This window comes from Chiloscyllium punctatum, chromosome 24, assembly GCF_047496795.1.
Source record: "Chiloscyllium punctatum isolate Juve2018m chromosome 24, sChiPun1.3, whole genome shotgun sequence".
NCBI classification, from domain to species: domain Eukaryota; kingdom Metazoa; phylum Chordata; class Chondrichthyes; order Orectolobiformes; family Hemiscylliidae; genus Chiloscyllium; species Chiloscyllium punctatum.
In genome coordinates this window covers 84,700,860-84,719,333 of record NC_092762.1, presented here as the reverse complement: position 1 = coordinate 84,719,333, position 18,474 = coordinate 84,700,860, and the positions used below count along the sequence as shown (strand labels likewise).

General features: G+C 41.5%; 1 protein-coding gene and 1 pseudogene across 2 annotated transcripts in view; both read left to right on the top strand.

The window, feature by feature from the left end:
- Window positions 1-18,474, top strand: part of mau2 (MAU2 sister chromatid cohesion factor) — a 65,554-nt gene that overhangs the window by 25,609 nt on the left and 21,471 nt on the right. For both annotated transcript variants that reach the window (XM_072594374.1, XM_072594375.1), the window contains 8 exons: window positions 1,514-1,669; window positions 3,543-3,689; window positions 10,550-10,640; window positions 11,329-11,432; window positions 14,067-14,144; window positions 16,189-16,254; window positions 16,740-16,823; window positions 17,237-17,286. In XM_072594374.1, the coding sequence (XP_072450475.1) occupies window positions 1,514-1,669; window positions 3,543-3,689; window positions 10,550-10,640; window positions 11,329-11,432; window positions 14,067-14,144; window positions 16,189-16,254; window positions 16,740-16,823; window positions 17,237-17,286 (776 nt within the window). The remainder of the gene's footprint in view (window positions 1-1,513; window positions 1,670-3,542; window positions 3,690-10,549; window positions 10,641-11,328; window positions 11,433-14,066; window positions 14,145-16,188; window positions 16,255-16,739; window positions 16,824-17,236; window positions 17,287-18,474) is intronic.
- On the top strand, window positions 7,649-8,414 carry LOC140494413 (proteasome subunit alpha type-3 pseudogene; annotated as a pseudogene).

Below are 18,474 nucleotides of genomic sequence, written 5' to 3'. Positions count from 1 at the left end.
AATAGGTTGGGCTACCAAAAATCTATCAGTGTTACTTTTTCATAGAATTATAGACTCTAACCATAGAATCCCTACACTGTGGGAGGTGGTCATTTGGCCCATTGAGTCCACACCGACCCTATTGAGCCTGCTCTATCCTTGTAACCCTGCATTTTCCAAGGGCAGTCCACCTAACCTGCACACTGCTGGATGTTATAGGCAATTTAGCGTGCCATTTCACCTAACTCTCACATCTTTGGACTGTGGGGGGGAAACCCACGCAGACATGGGGAGAATGTGCAAACTCAACACAGTCACCCGAGGGTGGAATTGAATCTAGGTCTCCGGTGCTGCGAGGAGGGGCTAACCACTCAGCAACCTGAAGATTGTGTGCAAATAATTAGGATCCAGATCCAACAATGCTCTTTTACCAATGGAAAACCATTTATTCAGTCTCTACCAACAATGCAAACTCTGCTGACAGTCACAGCCCCATGTGTGAATGATGACCACCAGGGGGTGAGAGTGGAATGTCACCAGGGACTGTAAAGTTTTAATTGCAGGAGAGTAAATACTTCTGGGAGAAAAAGGTGAGCAGAGCAAACTAGCAAACAAGAAGAGATATCTTTTTGTTTTGAAAAATATGATGTTTAGTGGAATGTACTGAAATGCAAACCAACGTGTTGTTCAATCACCTGTTCTTAATTCATTCATGGGATGTATGCTTCACTGGCTAGGCATTTTACTGTTCATCCCTAATTGAGCTTGAGAAGGTGGTGGTGTGGTCTGTCTTGAACTGCTGCTGTACACTTAATATCGATAGACCCACAATGCTGGTTGGGGTGTTGGGGACACCATGTCTTCCAGGGCTTTGATCCAACAACACTGATAGAGTGGTGATATTTTTTCAAGTGAGAATGTTGAGTGACTTGGAGGAGAACTTGCAGATGGTGGTATTTCCATGTATCTGTGCCCTTACCCTTCTAGGTGGTAGTGGTTGTCGGTTTCCTAACTTGAGCATTGTTGAACCAGTGGAACTGAGTTTACGCCCTTCAAGTCTGTATTTAAACCTCCTTCCCCTTCCCCAAAAAAACACATTTTAAAACATTCTGGCATACTGTGCAGCATTGCTTTTGTGGAAATAGTCTAAGTGTTAGTATTTGCCATTGACAGCAGATGATAATGCTCGCCAATTAACAGTTAAGTAAACCATCCATCTCTAGAGAGTGTTAAATCCTTAATCTGGTTAAACTTCCAGAGGAGTTGAATGACTACTTGGGTGGAGGAAATGCCTTCAAGACAGGTATGAGCTAATTTTGTTTTATCTCCACATCTCATAAAGAGCAGAGACACTGAAAAAGCAACTTTGGATAGTCCCAGACAACACATCAGATTTGTGCCCCTTCTTGTTGGAAAGTTTGTGGGAGCAATCACAGGAGCTCAATGATTATTGATCAGTGGTGATTGTCTATATATTGGTTTTGAGTTTAGCTATGAGTTTTAATGTTGGTGTATTCTCCCTGTTGGCTTCCAGCTATTGTTGATGGAACGGAAGCTGCAGGAGGTTCACCCTCTTCTGACTCTGTGTGGCCAGATTGTGGAGAACTGGCAAGGTAACCCTATTCAGAAGGAGTCACTGCGTGTCTTTTTCCTGGTGCTACAGGTCACACACTATCTGGATGCAGGACAGGTGAGCAAATAAATGTCATCAAAAATTTCCAGCACAAGTGGAAAGGACAGACACAGTAGTATTTCTGTTTAAATCAGCCAGTGAGAGAAATAATTTCGAGAATGAAGGTCAATAATTTGGGGTTAAAATCTAACTCCTGCTCTTCATTCCATTAAAGTGTATGATTGTTGGTTCAGACCTGAAAATTTTAAGTCTGTATATACATTGGACTGGGTACAATACTGACTTTTGTAGAATTGTGTGATTTGTGAAGTGCTGCTGACTGGATCAGATGAAAGGCTAGGGATCTTTCCTATAATGTGATCTAATTGGGGTCTTTGAAATCCTGAAGGGATTTGGTATCGCAGCTGTAGAGAAGATGTTGCACTTGTACAGTGGGCACAGAACTAGAGTCATAAGGGTTCTTGTAGCACAGTGGTAATATCCCTACCTCTGAAGGAGGAGGCCAAAGTCAAAATCAAACCTCCTCCGGAGGCCTGTATTAACATTTCTGAACAGGTTGATTTAAAAAAAAATTAGGGTCATAAATACAAAATAATAATTACTAAATCAATAGGGAATTTGGAAGGCACTTCTTTACCCAGAGTGGTAATAATTTGGAACTCATTGCTAAGTGAGGCAGTTGAGGTAAAAAACATAAATGCTTTTTAGAGGGAATTAACACATACAAAGGAGCAAAGAATAAAAGCATATGCTGAAAGGGTGATTTTTGGAGAATTGGGGGGGGGGGCCTGAGTGGATCCTACTGGATCAGTTCTGTGCTGGAAATTCTACACCAATTTTCTTGAGAACTGAAAAGATTCCAAGGTGGTCCAAAACACGTTTTCAAGATTCAGAAAGAGAACAAGAGGATAAATAATGGATTTGCTCTGACCAACAATATAGTAGGAAGAGACCACAACTTGTGGCAGACAGTTAAAATGGGCGTTTGGTTTTTTTAAAAAAGTTAGATTAGATTAGATTCCCTACAGTGTGGAAACAGGCCCTCCAGCCCAACAAGTCCACACCAACCCTCTGAAGAGTAGCCCACCCAAACCCATTTTCCTACCCTATAAATGCACCTAACACTATGGGCAATTTAGCATAGCCAATTCACCTGACCTGCACATCTTTGGACTGTGGGAGGAAACTAGAGTACCCGGAGGAAACCCACACAGACACGGGGAGAATGTGCAAACTCCACACAGGCAGTCGCCCGAGGCTGGAATTGTACCTGGGTCCTTGTGAGGCAGCAGTGCTAACCACTGAGCCACCGTGCTATTATGCAAAGATAATACGAATAATGAACATTCTGTCACAAATGATTATTAAATTTGATGTTTAAGTCTGAATGTACTGTCAGTGCTCTACAGAAGAGCTAATGAAAGGCTTGTACGAAGAGAGTTACTTTCTTAAACTCTGGTCATCCCAGTACAATCAATGAAGCAATTTTGAAAGTGTAGTTACTGTTGTAATGCAGGCATGCCAACCCATATGCTCTAAAAGTTCAAATAAGCAGCAATGTGATAATGACCTTTATAATGTTCTTTAGATGTTATTGGTTGATGAATGAATATGCTTTGTTTGAATATCATTATCCAACAAAGCAGTTGGGACTTCAGTTTAATATCTCCTGAAAGATGGCATATTTGGCAGTGCAGTGCCCTCTCCAGTACTGCACTGGGAGTGTTGTCAAATATTATGAACTCCAGACGTTCTGACTGAGAAGCAGGAGTTGGATAACTGTGAAAGTAAACCCAAGCGGAACTGTTTCAGTAAATATCTGTTGGAATGTGCACCCATTCGTATAATAGCTTCAGCAAACATGAATGTACCTTTTTTCCAAGAAGGAAACAACCAGTGAATGATGGAATAATCTGTGATATTCTTGAAGGTAAAAAGCGTGAAGCCCTGTCTGAAACAGCTGCAACAATGTATTCAAACCATCTCGACGCTGCATGATGACGAGATTCTGCCTACTAACCCTGCAGACCTCTTTCACTGGCTACCAAAGGAGCATATGTGTGTGTTGGTTTACCTGGTAAGTAAGAGTTTACATAATATTTTTTTGGGGAGTGAAGGGGTGAATTCTGTGCCAAATACTGTTACACACCTAAAGGAGACCATGATGCTGTTACTTTAAAAAATGCTAAATATCAGACCTGAGAGAGCATTTCATTTGTTCAATCTGTTTCTTAAAAATTCAACAATTTTAGCTGATAACCTCTGCTTGCCTTCCATTTTCTTTCCTGGTTTTGGTTATTCTTCCATTGTTTCTCTCCTATTTTCATTAGTTTGATTTGGACCACAGCTGATTGGGATACTGCCACTGAGACCTTCTTCAGGCACATCTTTTGTTTTACTTGTCCCATTACAATTCCCAAGAGGTGTGCACATGAACCCTTTTGTACTTTCTCAAAAAAGTTCTTTCTTTGAATGGTGTGTCTCTGGCAAGGCTAACATTTGTTGCTAATTGCTTTGAATTAAGTGGCTTTTTTGGCCGTTACAGAGGGCAATTAAGAGTCATTTCTGTGGGTCAGGTGTCACATGTAGGTCAGACTGGATGACAATGGTAGGTTTCCTTCCCTGAACGACATTAATGAATCGGATGAGTTCTTACAGTAATTGACGATAGTTGTCTTGGTCACCATCACTGAGACTAGCTTAATAATCCTGTTGAATTAAGTGAATTTAAATTCAGCCAGATGCGTGGTGGGGTTTGATCCCAAATTCCCAGTGGATTAGCTTGCATTTCTTGATTACAAGGCAGAGACGTTACCACCACACTGCCGTTTCTGCTGTCCTTTGGTATATCATAGACCTTTTTTTTCCCTGACATTCCCTTTTCTGTTGCTCAAAACCTTTTACATTTCTACTTTCCCAGTTTTAATGAAAGGTTGTGTGTCTGAAACATTAAATCCATTTCTTGCTCCACTGATCCTGCCATACCTGTTAAGTATTTGTGTCGTTTCTGTTTTTGTGTTGTATAAATGTAAATCTTTGGTATTTGAGCAAATGGTAACTCTGCAGTCTGCTGTTTGGTGAGAGCAATACTTTGAGAGCGGCTGATCTAATCTGAGCAGGTTCCAAATCCAATCTGTGCTGCTGAGGCTTCCTGATCTCTGAGTGGCCCCAAGCTCGATAAGGAAGAAGCTAACCTGGAAATGCTACTTCTGGTTGCTATCTAGTGACTGCGGAAAGGATCAAAATTTATGTATCAACATCCTTCCTGTTGCTTTTGAATAAGTCAGTGATTATACACTGACTTGTATGTTCCTGAGCAATAGTGTGCTTTGTGCCTTTACCAAGGCCCTTCACAGAAAGATAATCAGGCAAGGATTGAATAGCTTTTTGAGCATAGAGCCACTGCAGCATGTATAAGCACTTGGTCTTATTAAAATGAGGGAGATGTCACAAATTGAAGGAACTTATTCCCACTTTTGGTCTGCACTATCTTAAGGAACCACAGTTCAGAGGAATGTAAGCCCTCCTCTATTCCCCTCAATACACGAAACACAATTCATCCAGCTACACATTGAGCACATAACTCCTTCCTGCCCTACACTGGTTTAACAATACGTGTCAACTGCAACAGCTCATCAAGTCTCCAGTTTCCATCTTTGCACCAGGTGTCCAAGTAAGATTGTCAATTTGTGCCAAATTATCATTTTAATTTTAAATGACATCCTGTTTGCACTTCATTGGTTCAATGGAGGTGCAGGAGTCCATGCCACAAAAGTGAGGTGTCGACCTGGTGAAACTACTATACAGGAGTATTTACATGCTGAACAGTAGAATAGGACTAAGTGATCCTACAGCCAATAGATCAGATCTCAGCTCTGTATTCTTGCCACATTCATTTGTGAATGGGGATGGGCAATTAAACAACGAGCAGGAGGAGCTGGCTAAACAAATATACATTCCCGGATTGATAGCGAATCATAGAATCCATACTGTGTGGAAGCAGGCCATTCGGCCTATTGAGACATACAGCACATCTTTGCAAAAGTCGAGGCTGAAACATTTGTGCTTGCCCTCAGCCCAAAATGTAGAGTGTGATCCATCGCAGCCTCCTCTTGCAGTCCCCAACATCACAGATTCAAGTCTTCAACCAATTTGATTCACTCTGTGGCCACAAGAAATGACTGAATGCAATGAATACTGCCAAGTTTATGGGTTCTGGCAACATTCCAGGGATTGCACTGAAGACGTGTGCTTCAGAAATAGCTTTGTTCTTGCCATGCTGTTTCAGTATGGCTGCAACATTGCCATCTTTCTAGCAATGTGAACAATTGTTTTCCCAGGTCTTGCCCACAAAAAGCCAGACAAATCCAATCCAACCAAGTTCAGTCCTATCGGTATATTTTTTTTCCTCATCAACAAATGGACAGTGCTGTAAAGCAACACTTGCTCAGAAATAATCTGTTCACTGAAGCTTTGTTTGTAATGTGTAAGGGCCATCCAGCACTTGATCTCAGTGTAGCCTTGGTTCGGGAATGGACAAAACATCTGAACTCCAGAGATGCAGGGAGAATAACTGCCCTTGACATGAAGGCAGCATTTAACTGAGGATGACATCCAGGACCCCTGGCAAAACTGGAGTCTATGTGGAATGAGGGGAAAGCTCTCTGCTGTTTGGAGTCATAATACAAAAGAAAATGGTTGTGGTTAGAAGTGAATCATCTCAGTCCTAAGACATCACTGCATGAGTTCTTCAGCATCCTAAGGCCAACTGTCTTGCAACTGCTTCAAGAATGTCCTGTCTGCCTGCACACACACGCGCACACCCACAACCCCCCCCCCCCCCCTGCAAAAAAAAAGGCAGAATAGAATGCTTACGGATTGTGCTGAACACTACAAAACAATGCGCAAGTGCTCAGGTACTGAAGCAGTCTGTGCCCGTGTGCTGTAAGACTGGGGCAATACCTAGTCTTGGGCTGATAAGTAGCAAGTAATGAACATGCCACACAAGTGGCATCGTGAATGAGAGAAAACCTAACCATCGCCCTTTGATATTCAGTGACATTACCCTCGCTGGGGTCAAAATCCTGAGTCTTGAAATTGACCCAAAGATGAACTGGACCAGCTTTATAAAGATTTGATGCAAGCCTTCCCAGCTGATGTGGAGAATCCATCTCAAACTGTTTGGTAATTCTGAACTGTCTTGAAGTGCCTGTATGGAGTCCTCAAATTTCAGATCTATCAAGAAGGGTCGGCAGGATTACTGACCTCTACACAAGGAGTTTGGTATGAGCATGGATGTCGCTGTTGCCAAAAACTGTCATCCTTAGGCATCTGAAGGTGGTGCTTGCAGATTGATGTGGAGATTCAAAATTGCAGCCAATGCCAGCTTTAGATGAGAAGTAGCGTACCAGGTAAAGGAAGTGCTCCGCGTAGGGAATATTATTCAGTTGATTTTAATGGAGGAATGGACCCGAATTGGACTTGGGATGTGTAGGTAGAGGATCAGGCTCATCAGCCACACAAGAATCAACAGAACACTCAAGAAGCTTGATTCCGTCCAGGACAAAGCTGTGCTTGACTAGCACCCATCCACCACCTTCAATATTCAGTTCCTTCTCTGGTGCACCATAGCAGTATTGTGAACCAAGAAGCACTGCAATAACTCACCAAGGCTTCTCAACAGCAGTCTCCAAACTCATGACCACTGCCATCTAGAAGGAAAAGGTGAGCAGAACATGGCACACCAATCAGCTGCAAGTGCCCCTCCAAACAACTCACCTTCCTGAGTTGGAAATGTATAGCTGTTCCATCAGTGTTGCTGAGTCAAACTCCTGGAGCACTTTTTCTAAAAGCATGGTGGGGCTACCTACACTACAAGAACGGTAGTGGTTCAAGAAGGCAGCTCACCACTGCCACCTCTAGGGTAATTTAGAAAGAGCATTAAATGCTGGCCTGGCTGGCAATGCCCACGTCTCAGGAACAAATAATAATAAACTTGTAACCTGTGCCATTGCTGCTATTAAAGTTAGGTCCAGAATGAGTTCCATTTGTACTGGGTATCGTTTGTTAGCCTGTACTTCGCTTCTGATGGGCGTGTATTTCAGATTGAATGTGTGAGGAAAGCTGGAGAAAACAGCATAGCTATCGAGATAAGGTGTTAAAATTGAGTAATGTTTTTAGTAGAGACATGGGTCCTTTCTATACTAACTGAACGGAATGCCAACAAATGCATATTTGACATCGATTGCCATGTAGAAATGGTAGTTACATTTCTGCTGACAAATGCACTGTCTGTTACTGTTATTGCAGGAGTAGAAGCTTCCAACTCTAGATCTAATTATGAATATGAGATTCCATTGAGGCATCTGGCAGACAGAGTAGCAATGTGTGTCCATGCTTACATGTTGGAAACAGCTTTATTATGGGATCTTATGATCAGGATAGTGCAGCTCAAATGCACATCATTGACCCTTCAGGAATATTCCACAATTACTGGGGATGCACAGTTGGAAAAGCTGAAGAAGCTGCAAAACAAAGATTGAGAAGCTGCAAGTGAAAGACATGGCTTGCAGGGAATTGGTTAAAGCAGTTGCGAAAATAGTCCACATCAACCATGATGAAGTTACGGATAAATCTTTTGAGTTGGAGTTAGGCTGGGTTCGAAAAATTATGAAAGGCAGGCCTGAGCTCATACCTAAAGATATCAAAGAGGAAGCAGGCAAATGTGTCAAAGAATCTCTTGAGGAAGGTGATGAACCTGATGAAGACACCATATAATTAGTTTCTTTTAAATATACAGTATTGTTTGAAACAAAAAGACTTGTGACTGAGCTCAAATCTAGCTGCCTGTGTCTCACGTCGTCACTCAGTGCTCAAAAGTATGTTTTTAAATCAAACTTAAAAAGATTAGCAACAATATTGCCTTAAAACATTTTTCCATCTATCTTCCATCAAGGTCTTAGATTACTTATAAGTGAAGTGAGGTGTTAACACATTCTTGCGACTTAGTGATTTTATATTCCCAGTTTGGCCATGTTTCTGAACTTATATCTGTTGAGTGAAAGATGAGGATGGCGGTCCAATCTGTACTTAAAACTGTGGAACTAAGAGGGGAGAGAATGTCACTTTCTCCCCTTTTGCCTTGATTTGTTTTTCTTTTTATTTGTTCGTGGGTTGTGCAAATTACTGGCTGGGCCAACATCTCTTGCCTTAGAGAAGGTGACAGTGAGCTGCCTTCTTGAACTGCTGTAGTCCATGTGCTGAAGGTACACCCACAATGCCATTAGAGAGGGAATTCCAAGATTTTGACACAGCAACACTGAAGGAAGACCAGTAAATTTCCAAGTCAGGATGGTGCATAGTTTGGACTAGAGCTTGCAGTAGTGTTGTTCCCATATATCTGCTGCCATTGTCCTTCAAGAAGGATTTGGAAGATGCTGTCTAATTAGCCTAGGTGAATTTTGGCAATGTATCCCATAGGTGGTACATGCTGCTGTTTTTGAGCATTGGTATGGTAGGGATATATGTTTGTGGATATTGTGCCAATCAAGCAGGCTGCTTTATTCTGAATGGTGTCAAGCTTCTTGGGTATTGTTGGAGCTATTCTCACCCAGGCAAGTGGGGAGTATTCCATCGCACATCTGTCATGCACAGGCTTTGGTGAGTTGGGAGGTGAGTTATTTGCAGCCATATATGTGGCCTCTGACCTGCACTTGACAGTCACTTCATTTATATGGCTACTGCAGTTTGGTTTCTGGTTAGTGGTAACACCCAAAATGTTGATAGTGAGGGAATCGTTGATGGTAACGCCATTGAAGGTCACTGATTAGATTCTGTCTTTATGGAGACGGTCATTGCTTGGCATTTGTGTCACACAAATGTTACTTGCCACTTTTCAGCCAAGCCTGGATATTGTCCGACCTTATGATGGAGGGTAGCTTAATGATAAGGCAGCTGAAGATGGTTGGACTCACGGTACAACCCTGAAGCGAACTCTTGGAGCTGAGCTGATTGACCTTTGACAGTCACAGCCATATTCCTGATGAACATTGGTCTTTGCAGGTTCAAGTTGCTTCCTGTAACTTTGGCTCAATATGCTTTTGAACTAAGTGGCAAGTGCAGGCAAGCACTCAGGGCAGCATCGGAGCCTCCTTTCATCCAGCCTTCAAATATGTACTTTCCAGGAGTGAATAGCTTGATTGTAGATCAGAAACAAACATTCTGTCTGATTTTTATCTTATCCTTCAGTAACTGTTTCTCATCATGGTTCCTTAACTAGCCAAAATTGGACTTGAGTCAGGAACATCCCAGGGCAATATGGTTCAATAAAGCAGTGATATTTTCTTGCAGTTAATCACTAAACTTAGAGATTAGGAAAGGATATTTCCATGTGGGAAAGAGAAAGTATACCGTTCCAGTTTCTCTAGTTAAATTCATTGAATTTAATCTCGCTAGGGGAGGCCATTTATCCAAGTGCACTGCTGTCACCTCCCTGGATGGCCAAGCTGCTTTGCACTACCACTTTTCTTTTTATCGTATCCTTTTTAGCTTTATTCCTCAAATATTTACATTTCCATTGTAAAAGTAATTGCACATCTGCCTCCTGGACTTACTCTTGTCAACATTTGAAATGTTGAATGATGAAATTGTCAAATCTCATAACTCTCCCTGTTAAGTTATTTATTTAGGTTCTCCAATTTTTAGTGAGGGCGGGGATGGGAAAATTTTCATGTCTTGGCTATCTCACCACTATCCCACCCCATTCACCCACCAGTATGCTTACAAATTCCAGTTATCAACGTGTCCGCAGCTAGCTTGCTGTATGCTTTTGATATTCATGATTGTGTTCTCACGTGAGGTTGGACAGTGTTGTTTAAAGGATCAGGTGTTGAATGTTGGGGTGAAGAACATCTCATTGGTGTGTTTTCTGTGTTTCAGGTGACGGTGATGCACTCCATGCAAGCTGGATACCTCGAGAAAGCTCAGAAGTACACAGATAAAGCACTCATGCAGTTAGAAAAATTAAAAAGTAAGTCATGTGGAACTCCTGTCTGTTTTCAGTTTCACATAGATACTTGGTGAGGCTTAGATTTATGGATCTTTTCCACTTTGCAATTGAATTGTAGATTCTGAAGATTGTCATCTTCAAGCCTGGATTGAATTGCACAGCAATAGGTTACAGCACTGATGGGTCAAGGTCTGTCTCTATAACACGGGTACAGTACTGGTGGGGCCATGTCTATCACTGTATAACATGGGTAAAGTACTGTTGGGTCAAAGTCTATCACTATAACAAGAGTACAGTACTGGTGGGGCCAGCTCTGCCATTATTTATTGCAGTACAGTACCTCTGTGCACAGGTTTCTCATTGTATAACACTGGGGTGTAGTAATGGTGACTGCAGGACTATCACACTGGCTGGTGGGTACAGATCTGTCATTGTTTAACACTGGGAACAATACAACTGGGCAACGTTATCACTCGAAACATGTCACCTTTTTGGCCTGTCTGGCTTGGTTACACTACCTTTTAACCATGGAAGCATTATTCAGAAATGAAGGTTCCAACTGATACGTCATGCTTGCTGTTTGTATAAAGTTTCTAAAGACTTCTTTAAGACACTTACTACTCAATGGTTTGTTTTTAAAGCTTTACATAAGAAATGGTATTGGATGTATCATAGTAATGTAAAACATAGTTCTCTCTTATCTGTACAGTGCTGGACTGCAGCCCAATACTCTCTTCATTTCAAGTCATGTTACTGGAGCATATTATCATGTGTCGACTTGTAACAGGCCACAAAGCAACAGCTCTCCAAGAGGTTTGTACACTGTCCCGTAGCCTGGACAGTATCAGAAAAAAGATAGTATGTTAAGCACAATTTAGACTTTAACTTCTGAGACATGAGTTCACGTCCTACCTGGTTTTGAGCAAAAGTCTCTCATCTGTTGCCCACGATAACAACATTTGCATTTGTATTTGTATTGTGTCTTTAATATACTAACTTATCTTCATATGTTTAACAAGGAGGATTTTTAAATAGAATTTGGTATCATCCACATCAGAACACATTGACCAAGATTTTGGCCTTTTCTTCCAATGAGAATGCGTTTAAGGAGTGTCTTAAAGACCAGTGTTTTAAAGGAGGGTCCAAAACCTTGGAGGAAAGGCAGTTTAAGCCAGTGGTAGTGTCCCTTCCTCTGGGCCAGAAGACACAGATTAAAGTCCTACTTGCTCCAGAGGTGTGTCATAACATATCTGGATAGGTTGATTGAAAATATCTGGAAGATTAAGGATTGTCTAGATGATGTGTTCAATACACTAGAATAGTTGAGTGGCAGGTTGGCTCAGTGATTGGCACTGCTGCCTAACAGCACCAGGGATCCAGATTTTATTCCACCCCCAGGTGACTGTCTATGTGGAGCTTGCCCATTTTCCCTGACCCTGCATGTGTTTCGTCCGGATGCTCCGGTTTCATCCCACAGTCCACTGATGTGCAGACTAGCTGGATTAGCCATGCAGAATTGCCCATACTGTCCAAAGATGTGCAGGCTAGATGGATTAGCCAAGGAAAATGCAGGGTTACTGGAATAGGATAGCGGAGTGGCTTCAGAGGGTCGGTGTGAACTTGCTGGGCCGAAGGGCCTATTTCTACACAGGTGTTTTGTTCTGTTCTATTTCATTCCGTTCATAAATAGAATTACTAGGGATTCCAGAACAAACAGGCTTAACCTGAAGTTGATGTCAGGAAATACTTCTTCATAGAAAGAATAATGATACTCTTGAAATTTCTCACCAAGAAGTATTTTTGTTAGACAAGCAAGTCTATTACAGACTAGAATAGGAAATTAGAATTAAGCTATAGATCAGGTGTCATCAGATTCAATGGCAGCAAAGGGCCTGAATAACCTTTCTCTGTTTTCCTGATCCTGAAATTGGATCTCCAATCAATGCATTGTTGCAAATTTAGTTTAAGTACTTTAATGTTTATAATTGGAACTTGTATCTGCTTTCAAAAGTAAATAGTTTATTAATTTCTATCAAGGCTGAAAGTGTGTTGGGTTACAAATAAAAAAATCCTACAATAAAAGTCAAAATGAAAGTTATATATTTATACTGTTAAGGCATCACTTGAATTCTGAATATACATTGTCTATTGTAGAAAAATAAACTTAAACAATCTATGTTTCAGTTTTGTAACAGTTGAACAAGGCATCATAGTTTTTTTTAAAATTCCCCATATCTGTTTGTTTCTTTGAGGCTAGCAATCATGGGCTGTTGTTCATGAAAGTTTGTAAACCAGAGTCCTTTTGACTGACCGGATGTAAGACTCTTGTCACTCAACCTTTATGAAGAAACCTTTGACAGTATGGGCTGAGTTGGGGCACCCTTTTGATAAGTGAGATTATGCAGAGAAATGGGTTTTGTGGTATCATAAATCTAAAGTGGCTTGATGGCAGGAGTCTGTGGCATATCAAGGTGGTGTATTGTCTCTCTTACCTAGCTTAATGAGCTCCTCGTGATAGCTTCAATCTGTAGGAACATAGGAAATTGAAGCATGAGTAAGCCACTCATTCTTTTGAAACTACTCCACCATTGACCTAGATCATGGCTGATCATTACCTCAATGCCATTTATCCGCACCTTTTCCATATCTTCCACAGACCCCGGGCATAAAATTCCCCCAAAGATTTACCACCCTCTGAGTAAAGAAATTCATCCTCGTGTCAGTCCTAAATAGCCTGCCATCTTATTGATGAGTCTTGTCCTGTCTTAGTCAAGGTTTTCCTAGGTTGATTTGGTTTCTTTGCTGATTTGAACAAATCCTCTGCGGAGAATACTTCTGAGTGCAATCTTAGTTTGCCAGCAGAAGCCATTCTTGGCATAAATGCTAAACAATCTGGGATTCTTTACTCTAGAAACTAGAATACTGTAGAGCAACCTGATATAAACTTATAAGACTTCTCATGAGATTCAATTGAGTGGAAGCAGATAAGATATTTCCACTTGTAAGATGTTAGTCAGTAGTAAATTCAATAGGGAAACGCAGGATAAAATATTTCCATCAAATAAGTGAAGCTGCAGGATTAAAATCTTAAAATTCAGTCCAATAGTTATGAATTCTTTTGCAAAAAAACTCATTTTCGTAATGGAATCTTTTCAAGAGTATGTTGAGCAGGTGGACCTCACTAACGCAAATAGTTCAGATGAATAGTGCAAATGTGTAGGGAATCCAACTAAAATTAGGGAAGAAATAAGTAAAAGGATATGCAGAAAGGGTTAGCTGAAGTAGGGTCACAGAATGCTGATGTGACATGTATTCTGTTTAGGCAAAATGGGCTGCTTCTAATGCTATAGATTAACACCTGAGGCAGCTGGTATGTGATCTTTTTTAGTGAAGCAACTGAATTTTTTGATCAAAGGTTTATTTCATTGACGTTCTTTATCTTGTCAGATTTCTCAGGTCTGTCAATTGTGTCAGCAGTCTCCCAGGTTGTTTTCAAACCATGCTGCCCAGCTTCACACGTTACTGGTAAGTAATGAAAAATAACGAAGATTCACTACTTGGTACACTTCTTTTTATATAATAGTTTCTCTCTCCTTTCCTCTGACCCCTTTCCTGGTAAGATTTGTTCTGAGGAAAACAGTCCACTGGAAAGATGGTTAATATTGGCAGACCTTTCATACACAGGTGCACACACCCCTTACCAAATCTGAATTATCAGATCGAGACGAAGTACAGTATAGAGCCTGAGTTGACTTTGTTCCCTCACTAACCGATTTTCACATCCCACTTGAAATTGGCCAATTCAGAACCAACTAGAATGAAACCGGCAGATCTTTATCGAACCCCACAATGTGGAAACAGGTCATTTCAGCCAGCAAGTTCACACCAACTCTGCCAAGAGTAGCAGACCTATTCCCTTAGTCTATTACTGTACATTTACCCCTGATAAATGCACCTAACCTACACACCCCTGAACACTATGGATAATTTAGCATGGCCAGTTCACCCTAACCTGCACATCTTTGGACTGTGGGAGGAAACCCATGAAGACACGGGGAGAATGTGCAAACTCCACACAGACGGTCACCCGAGGCTGGAATCGAACTCCAGTCCCTGGCACCGTGAGGCAGCAGTGCTAACCACTCAGCCACTGTGCCATCCCAAATTGATGTCCTGTTTCTGATGCAATCTTCTACTTTGTGTATTGTACACTGTCCCGTGGAGTTAATACCAGTACCTTGCCGAGCAGTTCAGCCCTCTAACCAACTGATGCTTTGCTTATAGGGGATCTGAATTTAAATTCCAATCTGTTTGATTTCTCTATCTATTCTGTTGGTGAATTTTGGCAATTCTCAGCCTGAGATATCTGGTCAATCTGATCCACCTGGTCGAAGGAGTTCCATTTGTGGGAAGTAGGAAGCATTGAACATTGTGCAGTTGATGGTGTTGAACTTCCTCTAGAACTGTGTCATCACAAGGTGACTCAGGAAGAAGCAGTCAGGCCCACAAGCAGGTGGAAGGATAGGAGCAGGATGGGTCTGCGCTGTTATGCTGTAGAAGGTATTCTCGAAGCTCAGCTTTGCAGATATTTTCTAGTCAGTCTGTTCAGGAATGTTATGACACAGTTCTGGACTCGATGGGACATGAATCCCTGGCTCAAAGGGAGGGATGCTGACACTGTGCCACAATAGCCCTAACACAAACTAACTCACTCATTCTTTTAATCGGCCTCATTGGGAGTGTTCTGATATACCTGTCGAGCAGGTGAAACTTGAACCCAGGCCTTCTGACTCAGATAGGGACAATACCGTGACACTGTAAGGGCCTCTCCAAGCTGAACTTCAGTTATTTTTAATCAACCTGTGCAGGGGTGTTATAATGCACTTTTGGATCATATGGGACTTGACCCTAGATCAGAGGTAGGGACATTGCCACAAAATCCTAGATTTGCAAAACCTTTATCCTCACTACATCCTGGTGCACCACGTTGACCTAGCAAACAGAAACAGATGACTTGATATCCTGTGTTTCTGATGCAGTTTACATTTTCAGTGCTTCAATAGCTAACCATATTGATTAGATTCCCTATAGTGTGGAAACAGGCCCTTCAGCCAACCAGTCCACACTGACCCTCCGAAGAGTAACCCACTCAGACCCATTTCCCTCTGACTAATGCATCTAGCATTGTGGGCAATTTAGCGTGGCACATCTTTGGACTGTGGGAGGAAACTAGAGCAACCGGAGGAAGCCCACACCGACATGGGGAGAATGTGCAAACTCCACATAGACAGTCGCCCAAGGCTGGAATTGAACCTGGGACCCTGGTGCTGTGGGGCAGCAGTGCTAACCACTGAGCCACTGTGCTGCCATAATAATGTCACTGTTTCCCAATGTTATTACACATGGCACACTGGAATTATTCCTATTACTCAGTGGCTTTGCTGAATTCTCTCTTGCTTTCTGTCACTCCTTCCCTCTTAACTTCATAAGGATGACTTGACTTGTTCACACATTTATATAAATTGAACATGTTTGCCAGCAAATATTTACTCCTGTTTTCCTCCCACAGGGTTTGTACTGCATCTCTGTAAACTGCATGGACAATGCAGAAGCACAGTTCACAACAGCACTTAGGGTAAGAGACCTTTCATTTATTTTTACAAACTGTAACAGCCCTTATCGTGTGGTGAGTTGGGAGCAGAATCCTATCAGAAACTCTGTATCTGGTGTTAGCTTTGGCTATGTAGGTGGAATGCTCATCTCTGGATTAGTATTCCTGGGTTCAGACCCCACTCCAAAGGCTTCTGCACAAAATCCATACTGGCTCTCCAAGTTCAGAGAGCATGCTGTATTGCTAGAAGTGCTGTTGTTTGGATGAGGTGTTAGGTCACAGACCAGTTTGACATGTCAGTGGACATAAAAGATCTCATAGAATTAAGCAAAGCAGATTTGGGGAATTCTTCCCTAATGACTCATACAATATTTGTCCCTCAACCGGCATCACTGTCAGATACTCGGATTGCTGTTTGCGATTTCATGTTGCGTGTGAATTGACTACAACTTTAATGGTAACAGACTATACAAATTCCAAGTATTTCTAAATCTATTCTCTTGTTACAGTTGACTACACATCAGGAATTATGGGCGTTCATAGTCACAAACCTGGCCAGCGTCTACATTAGGGAAGGCAACAGACATCAGGAGGTAAGAGACTTGATGCGCACCCTTTACTGTAAACTCGTAATTTCCCAATTTTCCCCAGTGGGATTGAAACCCATGTCCCTCGAGCATTAGCCCAGGTCTCTTGATACCAGTCCTGTAACAATACCACTACACCACCGTCTCCCTGGCATGGTGAGAGTCCACATGAACTCCTGACCTACAAAAGTGTTTTTGTTGATACCTTGAAGGATTTCTGAGAGATGTACTGATATTTTATAAATGCAAGTCGGCCCTACACCACAGTTTGTGAAATTTATGCATCATGTAGGTCTACAGCTGCTCGTCTTGCAGAATCGGGTTATTTAATATTGATTTGCCCTTCCTTTTGCAAGGTTGGATTGTTGTACTTCAGAGTTTTAATCCATTTACAAGATTTTTTTTGTTGTTTATTGTAGTTGTACAATCTATTGGAAAGGATAAATCCAGATCACAACTTCCCAGTCAGGTAAGAAAGTCATTGGTTTCTTTTGGAACTGCTGTACAGTGCATGAGAGTTTATTATCCAAGGGAAGGCATATTTAATATAGCTGAGGCTCCTGTACTTTGATGATTCAAATGTGTAGAAGGTACTTTGGACTTGAATGCTGGATTTGATCTGGTAATGCTTGATGGGATGGTATTGAGGAAATTTGCTTTGCGTCTAATCTGTGCTGTTTGTTTGCATGAGAGGTCACTGGAAGATTCAAGGGTAATGCATAGATGAGCAGGAATAAACTGTTCAACCCCTCAAGCCTGTTGCACCACTCATTTAAACCTCTGAACCTCATCTGAACTTCACCTTGGTTTTTCTGTCTTTGCACTATATCCCTGATAGACTTGCCCAAGGTGAAAAAAGGTCGATCTCATCCTTTAAAGTTTTAGTTGCGTTCCAGCTCCCTCAGTATCCAGAATCTTTTCGGACACAGAGTTCCCAATTTATACTGCCCTTTGAATGGGAAAACCTTCATGATTTCACTCCAGTATGGCTTATTTCTATTTCTAAATTTAAACTTGTACCCTTTTGACAAGATTCTCCTAATAGAGAAAATAACTTCCCTATCTACCTCAAAGTACCATTCTCAACATTTTGATTAAATTCTCAATCTTCAACACTCAAGGGAATGTTGCACAATTTTATGCAACCCCTCCTCATAATTAATATTTTAAACCCTCCTGTTCTGGTGAGTTGGGGGACAGTAGAAACAGGATTATGTAGTGATTCAGAATTGAAGTTCAATCAACCGTTATTTCCAAGGCCGCTCTTACTTGCGATGATTTTATATACGACTAGAGGGAGCAATATTAGATTTTTTTTAGAAGGTTATGAAATAGCTGATTGAGTAAAATTAATTATTCTGAAAATTAAGGAAAGTTGCAGAGAAACATTGGCAGTATGGGGAGTTGTTTAAGTGCAGAAATCAAATTCCCTGTTGGTAAATATGAGGAAATGGACTTGATTTTTTGTTTTAAAAAAAGCAATGATTGCTCAGAGCCTGCAGATTGACAAGTCCATTTCCATCTCTAATGCAATATACCTTCTGCTAACTTCTCTTTCTCTTTCCTGTGTTGAGGGGGCTGACTCTTGCCAGGATGCAGTTCCACCATGCCATCAGTACTTCTCCCAAAGGATATGGAGAGGCTAGTCAGTAAATGT